Raw genomic sequence first — 21,745 nt, forward strand, 5'->3', positions numbered from 1 at the left:
ATGGGAAATTCCATCACATGTCCCGGTTGGACTTAAACGCCCTCATATATGTGTGTATGTGTGTGTTTAAATGAGGGATTTAGTCTGCACACACATCTACTTCAAAATGTCAGTACACATACTGCTTTTTATAGACTTAAGACATAATATTTTGTCTGGAGCAGTTAATGCCAGCACACTTGCCATGAGCAGGTGTCAGTCACCAAAGTGTTGCTAAATTAAAACCTGCAATGTTGTCCAAGGTTATGTCAGCCACTACTATGCTTTTCTAAAGAAAATACTGTAAAAAAAACCCCGTCCGTATTTGGTCAAGCTAAGGATTGGTCCTGATTTGGAAGAGAAGAGAGGGATCAACTGTACCATACCATTGCTTGTTTTAATTTATCTGCCATAGTGCTGTCAGCTTTTGCTGTAAATGTAAAAAATTGGATAGAATCTACTTTGCTTTTTTACCCTAATATTGTATAAACCCTTTAACCTTAGCATCAGAAATATTTAGCATGCAACTAACTTAATAAGCTCATAACCATCTTTAAAAACACAACACTGCTCAAAATTACCATAAAACATGAACAGATGTTTATATCTCCCATTCAGAGTCCTGCATCACCATCACATAAGGAAGAAGAAGAGACAGCAGAAGCAGAGGCTGAGATTAACCAGACTGTAAGTGAGCAGACAGAAACGGAAGCAGTGTCAGACCCACAACCTGAGGCTGAAGAGCCTGAAGAAGCTGAAGCACAGACTTCATCAGCGGAGGATACCCAAGCCGAGGCCGCACAACCAGAGAACGAGGTTTCGGTGGTAGAGATCCCTAATGTGGGCAAGATCTTGGTGCTCTCTGATGCAGATGGATATAACGAAGAGGTAATAGCCCTGAACAACTACAAACAAGAAATCACATTGGTATAATAGTGAAATGTCATATAGTCATCTGCAGGTTTAATAATTAACACATAAACTTTAGAGGCATCTATGTCTTATTTTATTACGATATTTTGTTGTTTTAATAAACATGTTGATGTATCCTGACATCGTGACATATCGACATAGATTTCCTAGATTACCCACAATGCCACTTGACTGACCACTGGTAGTGGTGCTGGTGAGATTTAGCCCTGAGCTACCTAAAATGAGCAATGCCTTTGTCCTTAAGTCGCACCTGCTCATTTTGATTGCTTCGAAATCTTCAACTAATACCTTCAACGTAATTTGTAGTCGTCGTTTTGTAGATTGATAACTAGCATACAGTAACTTGTTGTCACTGTGAAAATACAAGATCCTCAAAAAGTTAACACTCTAAGTTCTATTATCTAAGGCACTGCCTTGATAATGCCTCCTGACAAACTTCTCTCTGTTTCCTTTCTTGACTATACAGATGATGCTTACTCCAGCCATGCAGGGTGTTATTCTAGCCATAGCTAAAGCCAGAGATGTCTTTGACAAGGAAGGTCCTGAAGCAGGGCTTATTACGGTAGTGTATGTTCAAGACACTTTAAACACTGCTGTCATAATTGCCAATAGTGTTAAGACTAGCCACTACTTTTGTTTTCTGTACATTAATATGCATCATTGAAAACTAGATAGCGGAGCTTGGCATTTTCTATATATGTTATTTATATACTTTTATTCAATTAATATAATTTTTGAAAAGAATAATTATATTATTTATCATTGTTGTAGTTTAACATTGCATCTGTTAATGTCAATACAAACGATGCCAAAATTTTCGATACTAGATGTGTCCACGGCTTCGTGCACGTTCATAAGCATGTTTGAAAAAATCATCTGTTGAAGTTGGAATGAACTAAAACTTTTACTTGTTACCATGTTACCATGTTACGCGTTTTAAGATGTGAGAATGCGTTTATTAAGTAGATTTTAACGGCACACTCTTAAGCGCGTATTTAAAAATGTAAAGCACCATCTGTGAATTTTGAGATGATTTACCCTAAACTAATGATTTACCCAAGGTCCATTTTCTTTATGATAGAAAGGTGCTTTCCATTTAAATTTTAATGTAGCATATCTTCTCTAACTTTGGGCCAATTGCCTTGAAATATATGTTAACTTAAGCATTGCAATACACCTGTGAGAATTTATGTTAAAATGAATTCAGTAGTTTTTACATTATATATAAATTGTTAATTTGTAAAGGATTTATTTCCATAAGAGTATGTGTCCCTAGAATCATGTCATATGTACAGTATGCTGCAAAAACTGACATCCTAACTATTTTAAATATCTTTGATATAATGAAATGTATACATTATTATTAATTTATATTATAAGATTAAAATAAACCAAACATAAAACTGTTAAACCTATCCTGAAACAATTCAAAAAAATTGTTTAATGATCTTGTTTTTGGTTCATAGTAATCCTGTATAAGTAAATTACAAAATTTTGACTGAATACTTTTTTGCAATCTTTATACTTCCCGAATGCATAGTTTAACATGGCTTTCCTCCAGGCATTTCGAGAGGAGTACTCCAGACTGTATGCGTTGTCTCAGGAGGAGATCACCCCCCAGCAGGACCCTCGCCTTCAGCATGTGCTGGTCTATTTGTTCCAGAATAAAGCTCCTGACCGCATAATTGAGAGAACTCTACTGGAGCAGTTTGGTGACCGAAACTTGAGTTTTGATGATAGGTATTTCAGCTTTTTGTTCTTTGTTTTTCACTAAATTGGATGTTTTATTTACATGCAACAGGAATGATACATGCAATGGTTATTCCTGTATCTTTATTAAACTTAATACATCTTCAAAATCATTTGTCATGATGACAGAGAATTACAGCAAAAGTTTTTTTAAGTTGTTTTTTTGTTGTTGTTCTACCCCAATTAAATAAATTGCTTTTAGAATTTGCATTCGGTGTTTTAGTAAAATACACTGTAAATTAATTTCACTTACTTTAGGTCTATCAGTATCATGAGAGAGGCCAGAAACAAACTTCGTCTTATCAAACCAGAAGACATGGATATGGAGGAGTACATGGTAAAATCCCAGATAGTTCTTTCTTTTTTTCTTTTTATCTTAGCTAATGTGATGATACTAAATGCTTGACGAGTTAAAGCCACCATTAAGAATTTACCAGTAGTGTGGTTTTAAATAAGTTTCACGTAACATTATAGTTTATGGTATTTACAGTATAAGTAAAATCACTGAGCACATTATCGGGGGAACCTGTATACCTACTCACTCTTTCTAATCAGCCAATTACATGGGAGCAGTGCAGTGCATAAAATCACGTACATACAGGCCAACAGCTTTAAATAATGTTTGCATCACTCAGCAATTCTTCTTTTTTTTTTTTTATTGTGGCATGGTTGTTGGTGCCAGACGGTCTTGTCTGAGCATTTGTGGCTCTGTATTTATATCTCCTGGGAATTTCACACATAACAGTTACAACAGAGCATGGTTTAATGAAGAAAAAACATCTACCGCGGAAAGAAATGCCTTGATCTGAAACGTTAGCAATGGTCAGGATGGTTTAAACTGACAGAATGACAGATCTTTGAGATGGATAAGCAACACCAGCAGAAGACCTTGTCCAGGCCCTTCAGAAAAAGCTGAGGCTGTAGTGGGCACAAGTTCAACAAAAATGAACAGTTAACTACTATTAAAGCATAGATTAGTCTGACAAACCTAAATTTTTGTTAAAGCACCCAGATGGTCTGGTCAGATTTAATATCAACAGGAAACCCATAGGCCCATAAATCCATGGACCCAACCTGCCTTGGGTATCAGTGGTCTAGCTGGTGGAGGAGGTTTAATACTACTGTATGGGAAATTTTTTGTCTTGCGACTTTGAGACCATTTTTTCCAATCAGTCATCACTTGAATGCCACAGCCTGTCTGAGTATCTTGTATTATACCCCTTAATGGCCGTTCCACTTTACTGTATATCGGCTTCTTCCAGCATGATAATCCGCCTGTCATAAAGTAAGGGCTATCTCAAATTAAACATCTTTGGGATGTTGTAAAACAGCAAATTTGCAGCTTAAATGTGCACCAGAAAAATCTACAAGAATTGCGTGATGCAGTCATGTCAACATGGAGCAGAATTTTAAGGGAATGTTTCCAACATCTTGTAAATCCATGTAGAATTATGACTGTTTTAAAAAAAAGGGAGACCCTGTCCAGTATTAGTTATTAGTTGCTAACAAAGTGTTCAGTAAGTGTATACGTAAAGGTGACTTTTATTATAGGGATAAAAACAAAACAGGCACTATTGTATCTCAAGAGCATGTAAGAAGCTACTGATCTCAGCATATTGTGGCATCAGTATTATATATTTTTTTTTTCTGGAGACTTTTTATGTAAACTGACGTAAATGATATTGTACTAATAATCTTGTCTTCTCCCATTAGCAATGGCAAGATGACTACAGCATGTTCAAGACTGTGTTTGCGTACCTGCTGACAGGCCTTGAACAATACCAAAATGGAAAGTATGTAAAGTAATTGATGGTTCATTGACCTTCACTACAGAATTTTCTAAAAGTATAACACTCATGATTGTCATATTTGTTTTCTAAAGAATTCGAGAGGCACTGATTTATCTTGCACATGCTTACCAAGACAATTCAGCTCTGCTTAAGAGCGGGGAAAAGAGAGGTGTGGACCACAACCTTATAGGACTTTACAGGAAAAAATGCCTAAAGGTACTGTATATACTGTATATCATATGACTGTATATTAGTACAGTAAACTTAGCACGTGGACGTTCCACAACATTAAGTGAATTTCTGTGTAAAATGCACTACAAATTCCCTAATCTTTTAAGTAAATTGATTATTTTTCTCTAACTGCATGTTTTTTAGTTCCAAGTTTTTGCTTTATGCCACACCCATTAATATGCATAATATTTGTCAAACTGTGCAGGAGCTTAATGAAAATGCAGCAACACTTTTTAAAAATGGAGAAGAGAGCGACGTGGAGGAGGGCGTGGTCATCTTGAACGACTGCGTCATCCCCTGCATGCACCTTATGGTCAGAGACAGTGTCACGCAGGAGGACATGGATGCTATTGAGGCGATCAGGAGTCACTGGTGCTCCTACCTGGAACAGGAAATGAACGGTGAGACTTAAACATTCAGCCTGTGATATCAACCTACAGTTGAATAAAGTGAAGCTGCTTAAGGAGGATTAACCTTAGATTAGCTGGTGCTCTGGAAGATCATATCATGCTGTTTAAACCACTGTGGTTGTGCATTTTATATACCAAAATATTATCTGATTATGAAAACGATATGGATCATACAGTAATCACACAGTGTAACACTGGCTTAAGTTGATAAATTCTGTGTATTTGTGCTGTGTATGACAGATTCCCAGCAGGAGAAGCTGAGTGAGTTCTTGCCGAGGGTTCTGGACTGCTCTGCTGAAAGGGTGGTGCTGAAAGAGCCACCCAAAGTGAGAAAGTCACCCCACGACCTGTGTAGCCGCTTAGCCGCCGTCATGGAGTCCATCTATAGCACATCAGTTGTTACAGTGAAGTGAGCATTGAAGGTGACATCATGGTTACCTTCGTAATGTGCCACGATTTAGCCACCGAATCTTGTTAAACGGTCAACCACTGGTTTTCTAATATTGTTGCACTAAATATATAGCTGTGTCTTTTTTATACATATTTTTATCTTGCATTGGTCAACCCTGACATGTCACTGGATACACAGTGAGGTGTTTGCAGAACAATGGCTCAGTCATGTCATGATGTTTTAATGTGTCTGATCTCAGGAAAGATCGGTCAGATTATATTTTGTCGCACAGAATACCTTTTCATTATGAAAGCCAGGTATCTGAGAAAAAAAATGGCAAACTTTTCTCACACACGTGCTATAGAATGACATTGGAGTGAAAATGGCCCGTAGTCACCATAGTCATAATGTTTCAGATTGCTATGCTGGTTTTTCACCTCTCTGTTTCTTTGTTCTAAGTCTGTGCTAACCCTCAATAAACTTTCTTTTACTTTGTTGTACTATTCCCCAGAAGTTCTGTCATTCATACTGTTGTTCTTCCATCTGTTCTACTTCTTCTAATCTACCATAGACAAACTATCAATCCAGTAAACCTGTGTGGAGTAGATTTTACTGTCACTAAATTCTCAAAATTCAAGAAAATAGACAGAAAGTATGGAAAAACATGCTATAATTTGACTCCTCAGCATCAAGCAACCAATAATGCATTCCACTAAAACAATGTCAAATTTGCCACAGATCACACTCACCATTTTTGTCACTGGGGAAATGGAGACAAACAAAGGTAGAATGAAAATGGAACATCTTGCCCACAGAACTAATCAGTGATTGAGGTGCTATGCTAGCGTAGTGGTTAGCACTGTGGCCTTGCACCTTCAGGTTTCTCAATTCCTGCCTCAGGTCTGTGTTCGTGGAGTTTGCTTTCCTATAGTACAAAGACATGCAGATTAGGATAATTGGCATAATTGGCATTTCCAAATTGCTTGTGGTGTGTGAGTGAGTGTTTGCAATGGATTGGCACCTTATCCAGAGCTCTAGGCCTCCATTACTCTGTATAAAGGATAGATAGTATAGAAGACGAATGAATAAATAAATGAAAATTGCTTATAGTGCTTGAGTGAGTGTGTGTGTGCCCGGGTGCTGTTCGATGTTTTTGGCATCCCAGGGTGTACACTGCCCAGTGCCCTAAGCCCCAGGATAGGTTACAGGCCTCCCACGACCCTGTATAGGATAAGCGGTAAAGAAAGTGAGTGAATAGTCAGTGATTATTTTGAGATATATAAGAATAAAATGTCTAACTAACATTAGTTTAGGGAGATTGCTTTAGAAAATGTTTGGAAATCATTTGAATACTTTTTTCTATTGTAATTGATCATATTTGTTATTTATATTATTTATTTTTAATATATTTATAAAATGATATTTTATTTAATAAATTGAGCATAATCTGAATGCGATTTTCTTTCATATCACATTATACATAAGTGAGATACACAAAATTGAAAAAACATAGAACATATGGTCAAAATGTTGTGGACGCCTGACCAATGACATTCATATATCATTCATTCCAGATTTTAGCACCTTTGACTGTAATAATAAGTTCTACTTTCCTGCAAAGGCTTACCAACAAATTTTGAAATGTGATTATGGGTCTTTGCCCTTCCAGCATTTAGGTTGAACACTGGTGTCAGACAAGAAGGAGCAAACAAGGGTTTTGATTATAGCTGAATAATGACTCTCTGGCAGTGATGGGATTTAAACGTAACATTCTGATTACTGATTTAGACCTTTAAATATGTCTTAAGATGCACTGACGCAAAGCATTCTCGTAAACCATTATTGTGTTCAACTTTTTAGATAATAATAAAATATAATAAATAAACAGAGTTTTTGACCTGGTTTGTATAACTAATATCCTACTATCCTACCTGTTTCCCGAGTCACTACTGTGCAGGTGTGAACATGTTACATCAATTTATTTGTAACTGCGGTGCAAGCAAATATGGATGCCTCACTTGTGATTTGCACAAAAGAAGAACAGTGTGCGGTGATTTTTTTTTTTTGGTCTGAGGGTGTACTGGTGATGAAAGAACTGAATTTTATCGAAAAAGCATAAGCAGAAACATTTGGATATCTGCAAACATAATTTGCACCAGTACTCTAAAAAAGGGAAAGGTTTCTGAAAGTGAATCATTACTGGTGACGAGACTTGGAGACATGGATCACTAACAGCGTGAGCATGGGACGGAAAAATCCGACCAAAATTCACCGAACAAAAAAAAGTTCAAAAGTCAATCATCAGCTGGAAAATTTCTGCTTACATTTTTTTGAATTTCCAAGGGCCAGTATTGGAACATAATCAGGAAAAAAGTTTCAACAATCAACAGTGCTTGTTACAGTGAGATGCTTATTTAAGAGCTGAAGCCTAAACTTTGTATTAAATGCAGAGAACTGCTATCCAAGAGCGTTGTTATCTTGCATGACAATGCACATACAGTACTTCAGCCTATACTGTCGACATTGTGTTCAGGCATCCACATAGTCCTGATCATTCTCCATCAGAATTTCACCGGTCCCCTGAAGGCAGACAAAAGGGCAATTATGATAAAAAAAAAAAAAAAAGAAAAGAAAGACAGCGGTGCATTCGTGGGGAATATGAAAGCTTGTTGACAAAAGGAAAAAGTGTATTGAAAAGCAAGGGGATTATGTCAAAAAGTGAAGTATTTGTTTTTCCTAAAATTCAATTCAAATAAATACTGCAGCCAGAGTGCGGATAATTTATGACTCACACTTGTATTTACGACCATATGCCATGTCCCTGCACCTAATGACACGTATGATACAGTTGCTCGGGAATTCGATTCCTTCTTACGAACCGACTCTCAAATAGTCTGGGAAATACCTTTGTGTTTGAAGGTACCGACTCCCATGGTTTATGAATCGGTTCATTCAGAACGGACCATTTCCCAGTTGGACTTGCGCGCGCGGGCAGTATGGCGGGTAGCAGTAAGATTTGACCAAGCTTGGAGTTGGCAGAAAATTCGTAGTTAAAAATGGCTTCGTTTGTTACAGAAGTGCTTGCGAGCTCGGGGAAATTGGAAAAAGATGACCTTGCTTCAAAAATATCTAAATTATCTCGGAAGGTGGAGGAAACCAAGGTAAACAAACTTGGGTTTAAGCATACCTTGTTAGCTAGCTGTGCTTGCTAGCTGTCACTGTTAACTTCGACGTTAAAGTTGTTTTGACATCTCGTCAAACATGTCAAATTAGTTAAACTTGATGCCTGCTAATTGTAGGTTATGGTAACTAAATGTATTCTCTGATATGCTGTGCTGAAATAAGCCATATGTTTGCGCTAGTAAACTGCATTTAGTCTATATCCATTATGTATTTAATGCTGTTAATAATATGTTTGCAAGCCATTTTTTGCCAGCTCACTGGTTTGATTAGCGAGCAACCGTCTTTTAATTATCGGTCACACTTAACTGGTTGTCGTCATTTATAGTTAAGCTGTCTATTAAGCCTCTTACAGCCACTTAACTTCCCCCAAAATCATCAAGACCTTTTATTCTTGTTAAAAGGTCAATCTCATGCACCATGTCTTGCTTGTTGAAAATTATTCTGCAATATGGTGTAGGCAATAAATCATTTTGTAATTCACAACATATTAGTTCCAAAGCCTTTCAATTCTTTCGTTTTTTTTTTTTTTTTAGGAGGAGGTATCTGACATGATCAATAAGAAGTACAGTGAGTTCTTACCTAGTATGGAGGCAGCCGAAGAGCTCATGGCTCAGGTGGAATCTGTATCCAAAGACATTGATCTCCTCAAAAGCTGTATTGACAATGAGGTAAGATCAGCACACCTTTTTAGTGCCAATGTACACAATAACCAGGTATTTGCACACGTTTGAAAGGTGTACAGGTGTAAATTAGTCAGTATGCATGTTTCATCCTTTTTACTTTATAATAAACAGGTACTGGAGCGGTAGCGCAGGAGGGAACTGTCCCCTTCTAGTTAATCGATTGTGTATGGCATCATTCTCCTGGACAGATTTTTTTAAAGGGGTGGGACAGATACCCGTGGGTAGTTGTTAATACACTGTACTTATACTCAATATGCGAGATTTGTGTCAGCTATGTAGAGTAGAGTGTTGCACCTGATGTACTTTTTTCCAGAGTAACACTCATTATCATTTCAATATTAAAAGCAGTAATGGGACCCTGGTGGTTCTTGACTATTTTTGTAACTACAACACACAATGGCCAACATGGATGTGATGTAAAAATAAGCAGATTTTGAAATAGTTTCAAAAGTTAAGTTAAGATGGATAAGTTAAGGTGGGATAACCTTAAAAATGATATAAAGAGAATATTTTTCACATGTTTGAAAATGTCTTCCTGAGAATGTTAGGACTTAAAAAATCATAAGCATTTGTGATCAACCACTTGGCTACTTATGACACCTAAGCAAGGCTTATAACAGTTTTATTGCCCGTGGTCCAAATTATGCACAAACTGCTTGAATGAGATTTACAGCAATTTCAAAGGTACTTTGGTTGTGAATAGGTCATTTGGACTGTTGTGCAGTCAAGAATAATTTTGTTTATAATTAAGAGTACAATACAGCCAAGCCAATGTAAGATCAGAAATGTAAGGTATGATTATGACTCTTGAATGTCTTGACGTCCAGGTGCAGAGGAACCTTCATGAGGCCGTGACAGAATATGCCAAACTTAAACAGCAGCTTGAAAAGAACACTGCGGTGATAAACATGCTCCAACATTTACAAGAGGTGAATAAGTTTACTTCTAAATGCAATTAGAAATACATTTCTTTCCATGTGTTAAAGTACTTTTTCATGCATAAGAAGATAAATTAGATTTTTGCATGTATAGTTTGATAGAGCCATGGAGGAGTATCACAAAGCCTTGCAGCAGAAGAAATACGAGACATCGGCCAAACAGCTTGGAAAAGTGGGTAATAATGTCTCAGTATAGTTTCAGTTTGCATATGCTTTGTCTTTTTCTCTCGCTTCACTGTAGATAGTAGCACATGTACAGTAGGTCTTGCATGAAAGCAGTGTGTAACGTATTCTACCAATTGTGACAGATTTTATATACCCACAGTACTATTGTCATTTCAGCTTGTTATTAAATCAGGTAGGAGAGTTTCCTTTTGTCTCACTCATTGACCTGTGTTTTTTTTTTTTTTTTTTTAGGCACAGGCCAGTGTAGAAGCCTTGAAAGCTTGGAACACTCAAGATCTACCGTTACTTCGTGCTCTTAGCTCAGAGATCACCGTACAGAGAGAGAACCTCATCTATCACCTCGGAGAGGAGTGGAAGCAACTGGCAGTATGGAAGCTACCTCCTGCCAAAGGTTAGAATAAACAGTTAATTGTAAACTAAACTTGTTGAAATTTAATATAGGGAAGGGGGGATGTTGATGTTAAATGTTAATATCTTGATAATGTCAAGGCGATCAACATGTCTTTGGCCTTGCACTCCAGAAAAGATCATGTCATATGTTTGTCATAGTATTTTTTTACAAATTAGAATTTTGATCTTCTTAAATAAACAGTTTTTGCATATTCAGTTTTTTGATTATTCTCAAATTAATCTATTGGTACCTTTCCCAAATTGTTGCCACAAACCCAGATGGAAAGCATTTTTTTATGCTTCACTATGACAATACTCTTGTGCATACCTCCACTGTAATGCCTTCCCAAACTAATAGAGATTATTATAACAGCAAAAGGTATGGAATTCTGTAATGGGATGTCCAGCCTGCACATATGGGTGTGATGATCAGGTTTTTACATACTTTTGGCCATATTTTGAAGTTAAAGAGGTCATTAATTTGTTCATCTCCAAAAAGGATTTTATTCTGAAATATCCAAAGCCTACCCTGGGCTCCAGGCAGGTATACACCCCAATTGGAATGCCAATTTAACATCACCAGTCCATCTAGTTCCATGGTCTTGGAAGGTGGGAGAAAACCATAGAATCTGCTGGAAATTCTAGCCTAAACCAAATCATCTTAAATCTTTAAATAATTATATTTTTACTCTATTTATGTACAGGTTTAGTTTCGCAGAAACAGTTACAATGTATTAAAATAATTTCATTTGTGACACATTTTTGTCTAGCATTCAGTCTTCATTCAAACCTGACTTATTTTCCCAGAACTGACTGGAATGCAGTCTTTCCTGACTACAGCACTTCATTTAACTGGAGGAGAATCTAAAGAGGAGAAAGGCATGCCCAGTCCATTACTTTCCAGTGTACTTCAGGCTCTTGCTATTCAAGGAGAGCTGCCCAAAAAGATCAAACTATTTGGTAATAATAATAATAATAATAATTGTATATATAGAGTTTAATGAAATGTAAATGTTTAATCACAGTGTATATACCTTGGCAAATGTTGTGAAATATTGGCATCCTTGGAAAATGAGACTAAGCATGCAGAAAGTTCTATGGTGATATATTGAAATATATATGCCCCTTTTTTTCTTGTAGAGAAGCCAGTATGTGGACGCTTGAGTTTTTTTTTTGTTTAGTTTTTTTGCATTATGAACAACGTTCTTGGCAGGTGTATCTGAAATCTTTCTTAAAAAGAACACCTTTTTTTGGACATGTTTTTATATATTTTCCATATTTAAAAAGAATACTGCCTTTTCTCACAGGTTCTTTGACATTTGTTTTGCCTTCCCCATGGCTCAAAATCAGTCCTGGATGAAATGTGCAGGGATTTTTTTTTTTTTTTTTTTGCGCTGGATATTTGTATCCTGATCTTGCAGTGAAGCAGGTCACTGCTATAGAAACCCACCCTTAAAAGCCATTTAAACCCCTGTGTGTATATCATCAGACCAAACATTCAAAGGTTTGTAAACTTCTTGGTCAGGGTCATTTGGGTAAGTTCAGTTAATATTATGATCTACAAATGGCACACCCAATTAAGTTATGTCTCTAAGTAAAAGAGAAGTATTTTGCATGATTAGTCTTGTTTAAAAAAAAACCCCAATATTTCACAAATTCTGCCAGGATATGTTGATTCATGAGCACAACTGTTTATGGTGTTTATGGATGAGTCACTGTCACACCCACAGGTCAGGTGCTACTAAAGTACGTGCTAAAGCCACTCATCGTGTACCCATCCCTGGAGGTGGAGGTGAGTGAGCACCTTGAGGTGGGCACAGTGTTGAGTTTACAGAGCAAAGAGAACCAAGCAGAGCGCCCTACACCTGCAGATGTGTATGCCAAAATCCTTTTAGTGCTCAAGACCCTGCACAAACATCTGTTCGGTACAATTAAACATCACGTTGTCTTTTATAAATATTGTCATATATATCATTAGGGTTTTAATTCTTCAGTAATTTTTTTTTATCTGTTCTCTGCGTAGATATAGCAGCTGGTGAAAAGAAAGTGTCTGCTATATTGGGAGACCAGATATGGGAGGAGATGTCGGACTGCATCATCCGGGAAAGCTTATTGCATTCCATACCAACTAACAGCAGCCAGCTTGCATCTTATGATAAGGTAACTGCTGTTTACTACAGTTGTAATACTTGTAATGTTGCAATAGGTGTAGAGGTTTTCTTAATTTTTTTTGGCTTTTGTGTTGTAATCTCCAGGTTATTAAAGAAACTGAAGATTTTGAAAGTCATTTAAAGGATATGGGGTACCTGTCTGGAGATTCTACAGATCTCTTAAAGTATGCTAGAAATGTCAACTGCCATTTTGCTAGCAAGAAATGCCAAGACGTCATTGTAGCTGCCCGGAAACTAATGACTTCAGAGATGCATAACACAGTTAAAGTAAGGCCGGTGACCATCATTAGCGTCTATATAATTGTAACAGATATTCCCGTAAGTGCTCTGCATAGTTGGCTGACCGGCCCATAAATGTTACCCAGATCTCTCCAGACTACAAGCTCAGCCTCCCTAAATTGCCAGGCCATGGAGGAGGGAGCAAAGAGAAGCAGGAGGGAAAGAGGAGTGGCCAGTGTGATCAGCAGATCCTGGAGAATGAGAAACAGCTGGGCCAGCGCACTCTGTGTCTGCCTGTGTGTCGCATCAGTGAGTCAGTGCAACAGCTGATCGAGCTGGCAATAAAAACCCTGTCTGAGGCAGTGGGCAGCTCCCCCCAGTGGTATGTTTCTGGCACACTGCTCAGTATTGATGGGTACAGCTTGGGCCTTTTGTTAAAAGAAAAGGGGAAAAGTTTGATATAATTTTAGCTTAAAACTTTTTTTCCAGAGGCAGATCGATATCAGCAAAGTCATGTTTGTTGTCTAATGTTTGCTTCCTTGGCTTTGCATTAATGACATTATATTCATTTTTTTTCAGTTGGTGTCAAATTAAATAAATTTAATACCCACATATAGTTGCAAGCAACAATGAGCGGACATAAGCACCCTGGCCATTGCCACCCCGGTGCTCCAGAAAGACAATAGGCACAGTGGGCACATGCATTTAAAGGGGACATACCAATACCATTATGACTAATTTTATTAGATGCTGGAAAAAATGCATCACACTATGATGTCACTCAATGTGGTGTCACTGAACGTGATATCTCTTAATATGATGTACCACAGAAAGTTATTAACCACTTTTCGGCACAAGTTTATGGCATCGTCACAGCCTGTGACCTGTTTAAGATATCAAAAATCCCTCTGAAATTTTGCAGCCTCAATGTCTTTAAATCACATAGGCCCGGTTTAATGGTGATAAACTATAATATAAATACAATGTATAAATTCCCTAGGAAGAGTGTAAGCTGTATGTATAAGCTGCAGAATCACATGTAAGGGCCCTGGGCTCTTCTCAGACATCCTAATGGCAGCAGAATCCAACCTGCCGGCCGTTAAGACCCCCAGAAAAGCCAGAATGGTTGGGGGGTTTAAAATTCTTAGGAAAACAATAGGCCTAATTAGTCTTAAACTAATTATAATTCATATTTATTTCGAATAAAATTGCTACATATTTTCATTCAAAATACATTGTACAACTATGGTACAATTATTATCCTTGTAACTGCCAGTATTCCAGTACAAATCTTTGGGAGATGATCAGTTGAAGTGAAATGAGTGAGTCTGATTTTTCAAAATTGCTGCCTGCATAACATTAGTGTTTAACTGCCTGGCAATTTTTTGTTCACGTGTAAAGATTACAACAGAAAATTCCCTGCATGACTAAAGTACAGAAGGAGGTCTGTGGTTGTTAAAAAAAATATATGAGTAAAACAAATTTCATAATTTATTTATGTTAATGTCAGAACAAACCTCAGGCGCTAGGACTTGGCTTTCACCAAACTATTAGTTGAATATGACTCGCATGTCTTGGTGTTTTGTTTTGTATTTTTCCCCTCCTAGTGCTGTCCAGCTCTTCTACACAACCCGAAATATTTTTCACTTGTTCTATGATGTGGTTCCAACCTACCACAAGTGAGTTTGCTCATCGTATTTCATTATATATACATTTACTTTTCTCCTAAAAAAATCTTGTTTATTAACAGAGTTTGTGTTTCTGCTTTGTCACAGAGACAACCTACTTAAGTTTCCTCACTTAGCTGCAATCCAGCACAACAACTGCATGTTCCTTGCCCACCATCTTTTGACACTTGGTCATCAGTTTAGACCTCATCTTCCTTTGAAAGATGGAGTGGCCTATTTTGTTGACTTGGTCCCAGGCTTTAGAAAACTGGGTAAGATTTATAAATTTTTATTGCTGTCATTTCTTATAAGATTGTAGTATTTTTTTAACCCCTAAATATTTTTCCTGAATGCTCAAGAACTCTGCATTGAAACCTAAATTAAACCTGACTACTGTAGTGGAAGCTCTTCTAAAGTTTACATGGTGTTTTTAATGGCAAGATTTAATATATATATATTTTTTTCTGTTTTTTCATTAAGGCGCTCAGTGTTTTGTGGCACAGATGAACGTTCAGAAAGCAGAAATGTTGGAGAGACTGTCCACTGCCAGAAACTTCTCCAATTTGGATGATGAAGACAATTACACAGCAGCCAGCAAGGCAGTTAGACAAGTGAGATCAAACACTCTTTAAACCAAAAATTTTCAAATACTTTTCATTAATTTGATATACAGTAGCATTGGTTTCTGGCTGTTTTGAGAGCTGGTTTGTAAATGGTTAGTGACGATGCCTTTTAGGTAATTCACCAACTAAAGCGACTGGGGAAAGTCTGGCAGGATGTCCTTCCAGTGAACATTTACTGCAAATCCATGGGAACGCTTCTGAATACCGCCATTTCTGAACTGATTACCAAAGTCACAATGTTGGAGGTGAGCCCCAAAATGGCAACAGTGTGAACCCATATGAGTTGAATAGAAGTTAAAATTTTGCAAACGATTTATCCCATCGACAGGACATCTCTACTGAAGACGGAGAGCGTCTGCACACACTCTGCCAGACCATCATAGAGGAAGGGCCGCTAGTCTTCACACCGCTACCAGATGAGTCCAAGAACAAGAAATACCAGGAGGAAGTGCCAGTCTATGTGAGGAAGTGGATGACCTTTAAAGAACTGTCCATGGTGCTGCAGGCCAGTCTGCAGGAGATAGTGGACAGGTAATGCATAGCAAATTACACATGGTTTGATCAGTTTAATCAATTTGAATAAAACCCTAATGTGTTATTTATATATATGTACAGTACTGTGAAAAAGTCTTAGGCACCATATTATATGCTGTACCAATTTTGGCATATGTGTTTATCATGTCTGCATAATTATGTAGAAAATCATTCATGAATTTCCTACAAGTCTACCTAAACCTCCAATAACTACCTGGAGTCCATATTAACATAAACTGTTATACTGAACTGCCTGCCACCTAACACACAGTATGAATGCAGAACAATTCCTGCTTTTTGTTTCACCCAAATGAGGATGGGTTCCCTGTTGAGCCTGGTTCCTCTCAATATTTCTTCCTATTACCATTCCAGGTAGTTTTTTTCTTGCCACCGTCACCCTCGCCTTGCTCATCAGGGACTATCTGACCATTTTGAGTCATTCACATTTCATACAAACTTAAATAATTATTTTGATTGTGTAAAGCTGCTTTGCGACAATGACAGTTGTTAAAAGCACTATACAAATAAAATTTAATAAATTGAATTCTGTATTTCCATATATAACTAAAAAAATAATAAATAAATAACATTACAGAAGATTATATGCATGGCTGTAAAGAAAAAAAATATATAGTACAAGACAGACTTTCAGATGGAAACTAAAAACCTAATGTACGCTCCTGGGATTTGCATAAAATTAGTAAAACCTAACAGCTGTTTTCTTATAAAACTGCACAAATCTGTGTCTAAAACTGTTTATTTTATTACTCTTTATTGCTTTGAAGTTTCTTTTATGCAAAAATGTTTTCTAAAGCACCTTTTGCTTATGCCATATTTTTGTATGTGCCCATGACATTTGCACAGTACTATTAGTAAAATAGTTGTTAGGTTTTCTTCAGCTTGCTGGAGAATGAGTTCTTCTGGTAATTTGTCACACTCGCTTCTCTCTATTTTTGTACATAATTATGCAGACATGATACGCATATACAGTATAACAAAATTGGTACAGCATACAGTATAATATAGTGCCTAAGATGCTTGCACAGTACTTTGTGTCTGTATATAAATGTATAACAATGGTTATTATATTATATAATGGTTATTATATATATATATAATATACATATTTTTGGAGGTGAGGGTATATATATATATATATATATATATATATATATATACCCTCACCTCCAAAAATATGTATATTTTATATATATATATATATATATATATATATATATAATTCCTGAAGAGCAAGCAGGGGCAATGATAGCAAGGAAAAAAATCCTGAGATTGCAATATAAAAAATCCTTGAGAGGAACCCATCGTAATTTGGGTGATGATATATAACAGGCATTGATTTGCAGTCATACTGTATTAGGAGGCTGGAAGTTCAGTATAACAGTCAGTGTCCCCTTTGCCGTAACCACTCTCATACACAAAGATTTGAAACAAAGATTGTTACTGGTTTATTAAGAATGAGGCAAAAAGTTTTATACCTAAGCTTTATTCAAAAGGTTCATAGCGATTTAAATATAGCGGTAGTTTTCTCACATACCAACAAAGGGGCACCAAAAGAATCACAATTCATGACTGATTAACTTTTTCCCCATCTCTAGTAGATACGTGCTGTGTCTGTCAACCCATGAAAATAGCATCATTACTCCTTCTATTTTGCAGGAGACAGCTTATGTTGGTAGCACTGTGGCTGAGTAACGCTTGCTGATGTGCTTGAATTCTCAGTTGTACAGAATTATTGACCGACTGTTTCTCTCCTCTAGGTGGGCAGAGGGCAAAGGGCCTCTTGCACAGGAGTTCTCCAGTAATGAAATGAAGAGTCTAATTCGAGCTCTGTTCCAAAACACAGACCGACGAGCTGTAGCCCTCAATAAAATCAAATAACGACTCGTATTGCTCAGGCACTTAACAACGTTATTGGACTAAAGTGTACACACCTGCTCTTCCTACTTTATTTTTTTCCCCTTCCTTCTATTTTTGTATTACGCTGTAACATATAATAATAAATGCCTTTTCAAGCAATGTCACAAACTGACTGTTTGTTTTTGTAAGGCTGTAATTGTTTCCATTCTTCTTTTTATGTGTCTGGTGTGAGAGGTGAACGATTATTTTAGGTGAACAATTATTTTAGGTGTAATTGTTTAGAGTATTTATTAAGTCAATGTATCTGCAGTTCAGTAATTAATAAGAATACATTTCAACCAGTAAAATGCAGCTCAGAAAGAAGGTACATTATTAATAAAACCAGTTTATGGAAAGACACAGAATATAAGAACCTAAAACAGAAATTCCAAAGATGCTAATAAATAAGTGATGAAAAAACAGCAATAAGGAAGTCTAAGGAAATTGTAGTTTAAGAACAAAATCCCTAAATAATTTTTTTTTTTTTTTATTAATACATACTTTCCAGAATGGCTCAAAACTCTAATAATGATTTAACAAATAAAAAATACAAAATCTGCCATTTAGAACAATTAACTAAAAAGTTTTAGGCTGCTTAAAATGTACAATTGCTTAACACTGAACACGGGAAAAGTTCTGCGTGTATCTTAATATTTTTACATGCTGTAGTGTCAGTTTTTGGAGCATTTTCAAGTCATATATATCATACACCCTCACCTCCAAAAATATGTATATAATAAATGCCAAGTAACTAGATAAATTGCTTAAAAGTGCAATAAAAAGGTTTAATTTTTCTAAGTGGAGAAGTGCTACGGATGTCGACCTCAAACTTGTTCGTATGTAGTGCTATTGATTATTGATTCAGTTGGTTGGCTGTGTACAGTACTGTCAGTAGTATACGGTACATGTCAGTATTGTATTGCCTGCGATGTTAGGGTCTATTTGCTACACATATATTTGTCCACTAGATGTCAGTATAACGAGCTCATAATTTAAGCTTTATGAAATGAACCTTTTGGTGAAACTATTGACTGTGAAGCCTCGACACTTAAATGAGGCTTTATCTCGCCATCACTGCTTTAAACTAATACACTAAGCTGTGTTAATATATATATATATATATATATATATATATATAGTTCGCATGTAACAGCTGGGACAATGAAGACCACCGGAGGATATTATTGTGTTGTACACGCTTTACACTGTTACACTGGTAAAATCATCTCCAGATATGGCGCATAATACGATCAGGTGTAAACGGAACTCTGTACTGGAAGCTTCTGGGGAAACCATGTTTGTCACACATTATGTATTTCCGTTTAAACCTTAGGAATTTTGAGAGCAGTTACGACACTTTAGACAACCTGAGCAGCGTCGGTTCGGATGCTGTCAAAAACTGGCCTTTGCGACGTTTTTACGACAGTTGGTGAAGCGGATTCTGACAGCGCCCACCGAAGGTTGCCATGTTTGTAGAATTTAATTCTTAATTTTAGCCTTTCAATTGCAATATCATTTTTAAGAATATTAAGAACTCATACTGTACATCCATAACAACATTTTCTCCTCAGCGACTGTGTACAGAGTAAAACTGGAGCAAACGTTAGTTGTGTACCTACATGATAGTACTTTGCACTCTTCTTTACATTTCTTGCTGAATGTTAGTTATAATAAATTTGATCTGTATAATCAAAACTACAATAGATGAAAACAATAGGGAAAAGAACGTGGCATGTATTTTACTCAGATTAGTTTTAGATAAATTTTAGCAAGGCAGCATCGTGGCTTAGTTAGCACTATCACATTGCACTTCCATGGTACGGTTGAGGGTTCGATTCCTGCCTCGGGTCTGTGTGCATGAAGTACTTGGAGGAGCAGGTTCTCCTTATGCTTGGTAGGTTTCCTCTGGTTACTCCAGTTCTCTCCAAAAGTACAAAAACATGCAGATTAGGCTAATTGGCGTTCCCAAATTGCCCGTAGTGTATGAATGTTGACCAGAGGTCGTACCACGGTCATAAAATCGAAATAAATAAATGATAATCACCAATCTCAACAGCCCCTAGTTAGACTACAGAGGTTCCTAGAAGTCATTTATAGCAAGCCTAATTAACTAACCAGGGCAAGGACATAGTGAAGACACAATTACTGTAAACAAAACTAGAAGAAGATTATTGCACTAAAGTCACAGAATCATGAACACAAACATGATGTTAGTGCTTATCAGTTCTCTTTGGAGGCTACTTCAGGAGAGGAAACTTTTTTTGTCACATATACATTACAAAATAGTAAATTAATGTATTTATTTATTTTTAAATATCAAGACACTGCAGTCCTGGAAAGGGTTGCTTGCTCAAGGATCCAGCACACATAAAGTGATTAAGTATAAACAAAACTCTTTGCTAAAACTTTGCCAATTCTTACAACCCTTTCATTTTTGGGGAAAAAAACAAACATTTTGTTGAAGTGGTCCACACCCCAGGTTCCAACTGTCACTATGTGGATATCCCAGCTGTCATCTTTCCTTCCCTTAAAGAAACAAACTTATGACCTTAATTACAGGTCGGACAAATTTTGGAAACTCTGGAAACCTCTCCACTGTTTTTTTTCAAAAAAAAAATCTTAATGTTTATTTTAATAGAGGTTTTTTACTTTCCTATCATGTTTTGCTTAACTTCAACAGGCAGAGATTTATATTTCCATGTCCATAGCATATAGTTACATATTTTCAGTGCTGTGGGTGGGTTTGTTTCTTTGTTTGTTTATCTGTCTGTCTGTTTGACTGTGTTTGTACTATCTGAAAATCCTTAATAAAAGGAAAAAAAACTTTGCCAATTAGTGCCATTGTTATATGTGTCTTAATTATACTCTATCCTTACAGTAAGTGTTTAAATTTTTTTATTATTGTTTTCCATCAATGTCCATCTCGAACTAGGTCAAAAAAATCCTGGTTTGCTCTAAGAGGCTCAAAAATTACTTAAAAAGAATAGCAAAGTACATGTAGCTGTTATACATACTGTAAGGTCTACAAACAAAAAAATAAGTCAGATATTTTTTACAGAATATTTAATTGGACTTTTTCCTTTTATTATGGGCGCGACATTATTTTGCAAAAGTTCACCTGTACACGGTAATGTCACCACATTGATTTTTTCAGTCCCGAGTCGCATTCGTTTCTTTCCAAGTTCTTGTCTTGATGATAGGAAAGTCAGACTGCTGTGTAAAATCTTCTCCAGCACATTCCAAGGATTCTCAATAGGTTTAAGGTCTGGACTAGACATAATTGAACAGGTTAAATCTGGACTCATCAGACCACCAGTATTGTTCCAATGCTCCACAGTTTATTTTTTACACTCCCTATAAAATTTAAGGCTTTTTTCCTGGTTAGCCATCACTCCTCCTTAGTTGTTTTCTTTGCTTGATGCAGGACAATAATTGAACCCTTCTCCAACCGATTATATGTTTTCTGACATGGTTGTTTAAGAAATGAGAATCGATATACTGCATCATTCTTTTATCTTCTTCACTCCTGTACATGGTCTCGAGGGCCTAGAGCCTATCCCAGGGGACTTTGGGCACGAGTGACGTACACATTGGACGGGGTGCCAATCCATCGGAGAACACACACACTCATTTACACACTATGGGCAATTTGCCAACGCCACTTAGACCAATCTGCATGTCTTTGGACAGTGGGAGGAAACCGGAGTACCCGGAGGAAACCCACCAAGCACAGGGAGAACATGCAAAAGAC

At 36.7% G+C, this 21,745-nt stretch overlaps 2 protein-coding genes across 2 annotated transcripts in view; both read left to right on the forward strand.

Moving 5' to 3' along the window:
• Nucleotides 1–5,988, forward strand: part of usp28 (ubiquitin specific peptidase 28) — a 34,634-nt gene extending 28,646 nt beyond the window's left edge. Inside the window, exons 19-26 of the mRNA XM_053478397.1 lie at nucleotides 598–867; nucleotides 1,379–1,474; nucleotides 2,474–2,652; nucleotides 2,920–2,998; nucleotides 4,375–4,454; nucleotides 4,544–4,667; nucleotides 4,888–5,083; nucleotides 5,333–5,988. Of these exons, the coding sequence (XP_053334372.1) occupies nucleotides 598–867; nucleotides 1,379–1,474; nucleotides 2,474–2,652; nucleotides 2,920–2,998; nucleotides 4,375–4,454; nucleotides 4,544–4,667; nucleotides 4,888–5,083; nucleotides 5,333–5,505 (1,197 nt within the window). The 3' untranslated portion in view covers nucleotides 5,506–5,988. The remainder of the gene's footprint in view (nucleotides 1–597; nucleotides 868–1,378; nucleotides 1,475–2,473; nucleotides 2,653–2,919; nucleotides 2,999–4,374; nucleotides 4,455–4,543; nucleotides 4,668–4,887; nucleotides 5,084–5,332) is intronic.
• A 2,473-nt stretch (nucleotides 5,989–8,461) lies between these two features.
• zw10 (zw10 kinetochore protein) lies at nucleotides 8,462–18,121 on the forward strand. The gene is made up of 16 exons (XM_053479235.1): nucleotides 8,462–8,644; nucleotides 9,200–9,334; nucleotides 10,177–10,278; nucleotides 10,382–10,459; nucleotides 10,705–10,864; nucleotides 11,671–11,823; nucleotides 12,594–12,788; nucleotides 12,887–13,023; nucleotides 13,119–13,301; nucleotides 13,400–13,635; nucleotides 14,861–14,932; nucleotides 15,029–15,192; nucleotides 15,401–15,531; nucleotides 15,657–15,788; nucleotides 15,872–16,074; nucleotides 17,856–18,121. Exons 1-16 carry the CDS (start codon nucleotides 8,540–8,542, stop codon nucleotides 17,974–17,976), a joined length of 2,307 nt encoding a protein of 768 aa, XP_053335210.1. The 5' UTR covers nucleotides 8,462–8,539; the 3' UTR covers nucleotides 17,977–18,121.
• Nucleotides 18,122–21,745: the final 3,624 nt, after the last annotated feature.

Source organism: Clarias gariepinus, chromosome 19, assembly GCF_024256425.1.
Source record: "Clarias gariepinus isolate MV-2021 ecotype Netherlands chromosome 19, CGAR_prim_01v2, whole genome shotgun sequence".
Taxonomy (NCBI): domain Eukaryota; kingdom Metazoa; phylum Chordata; class Actinopteri; order Siluriformes; family Clariidae; genus Clarias; species Clarias gariepinus.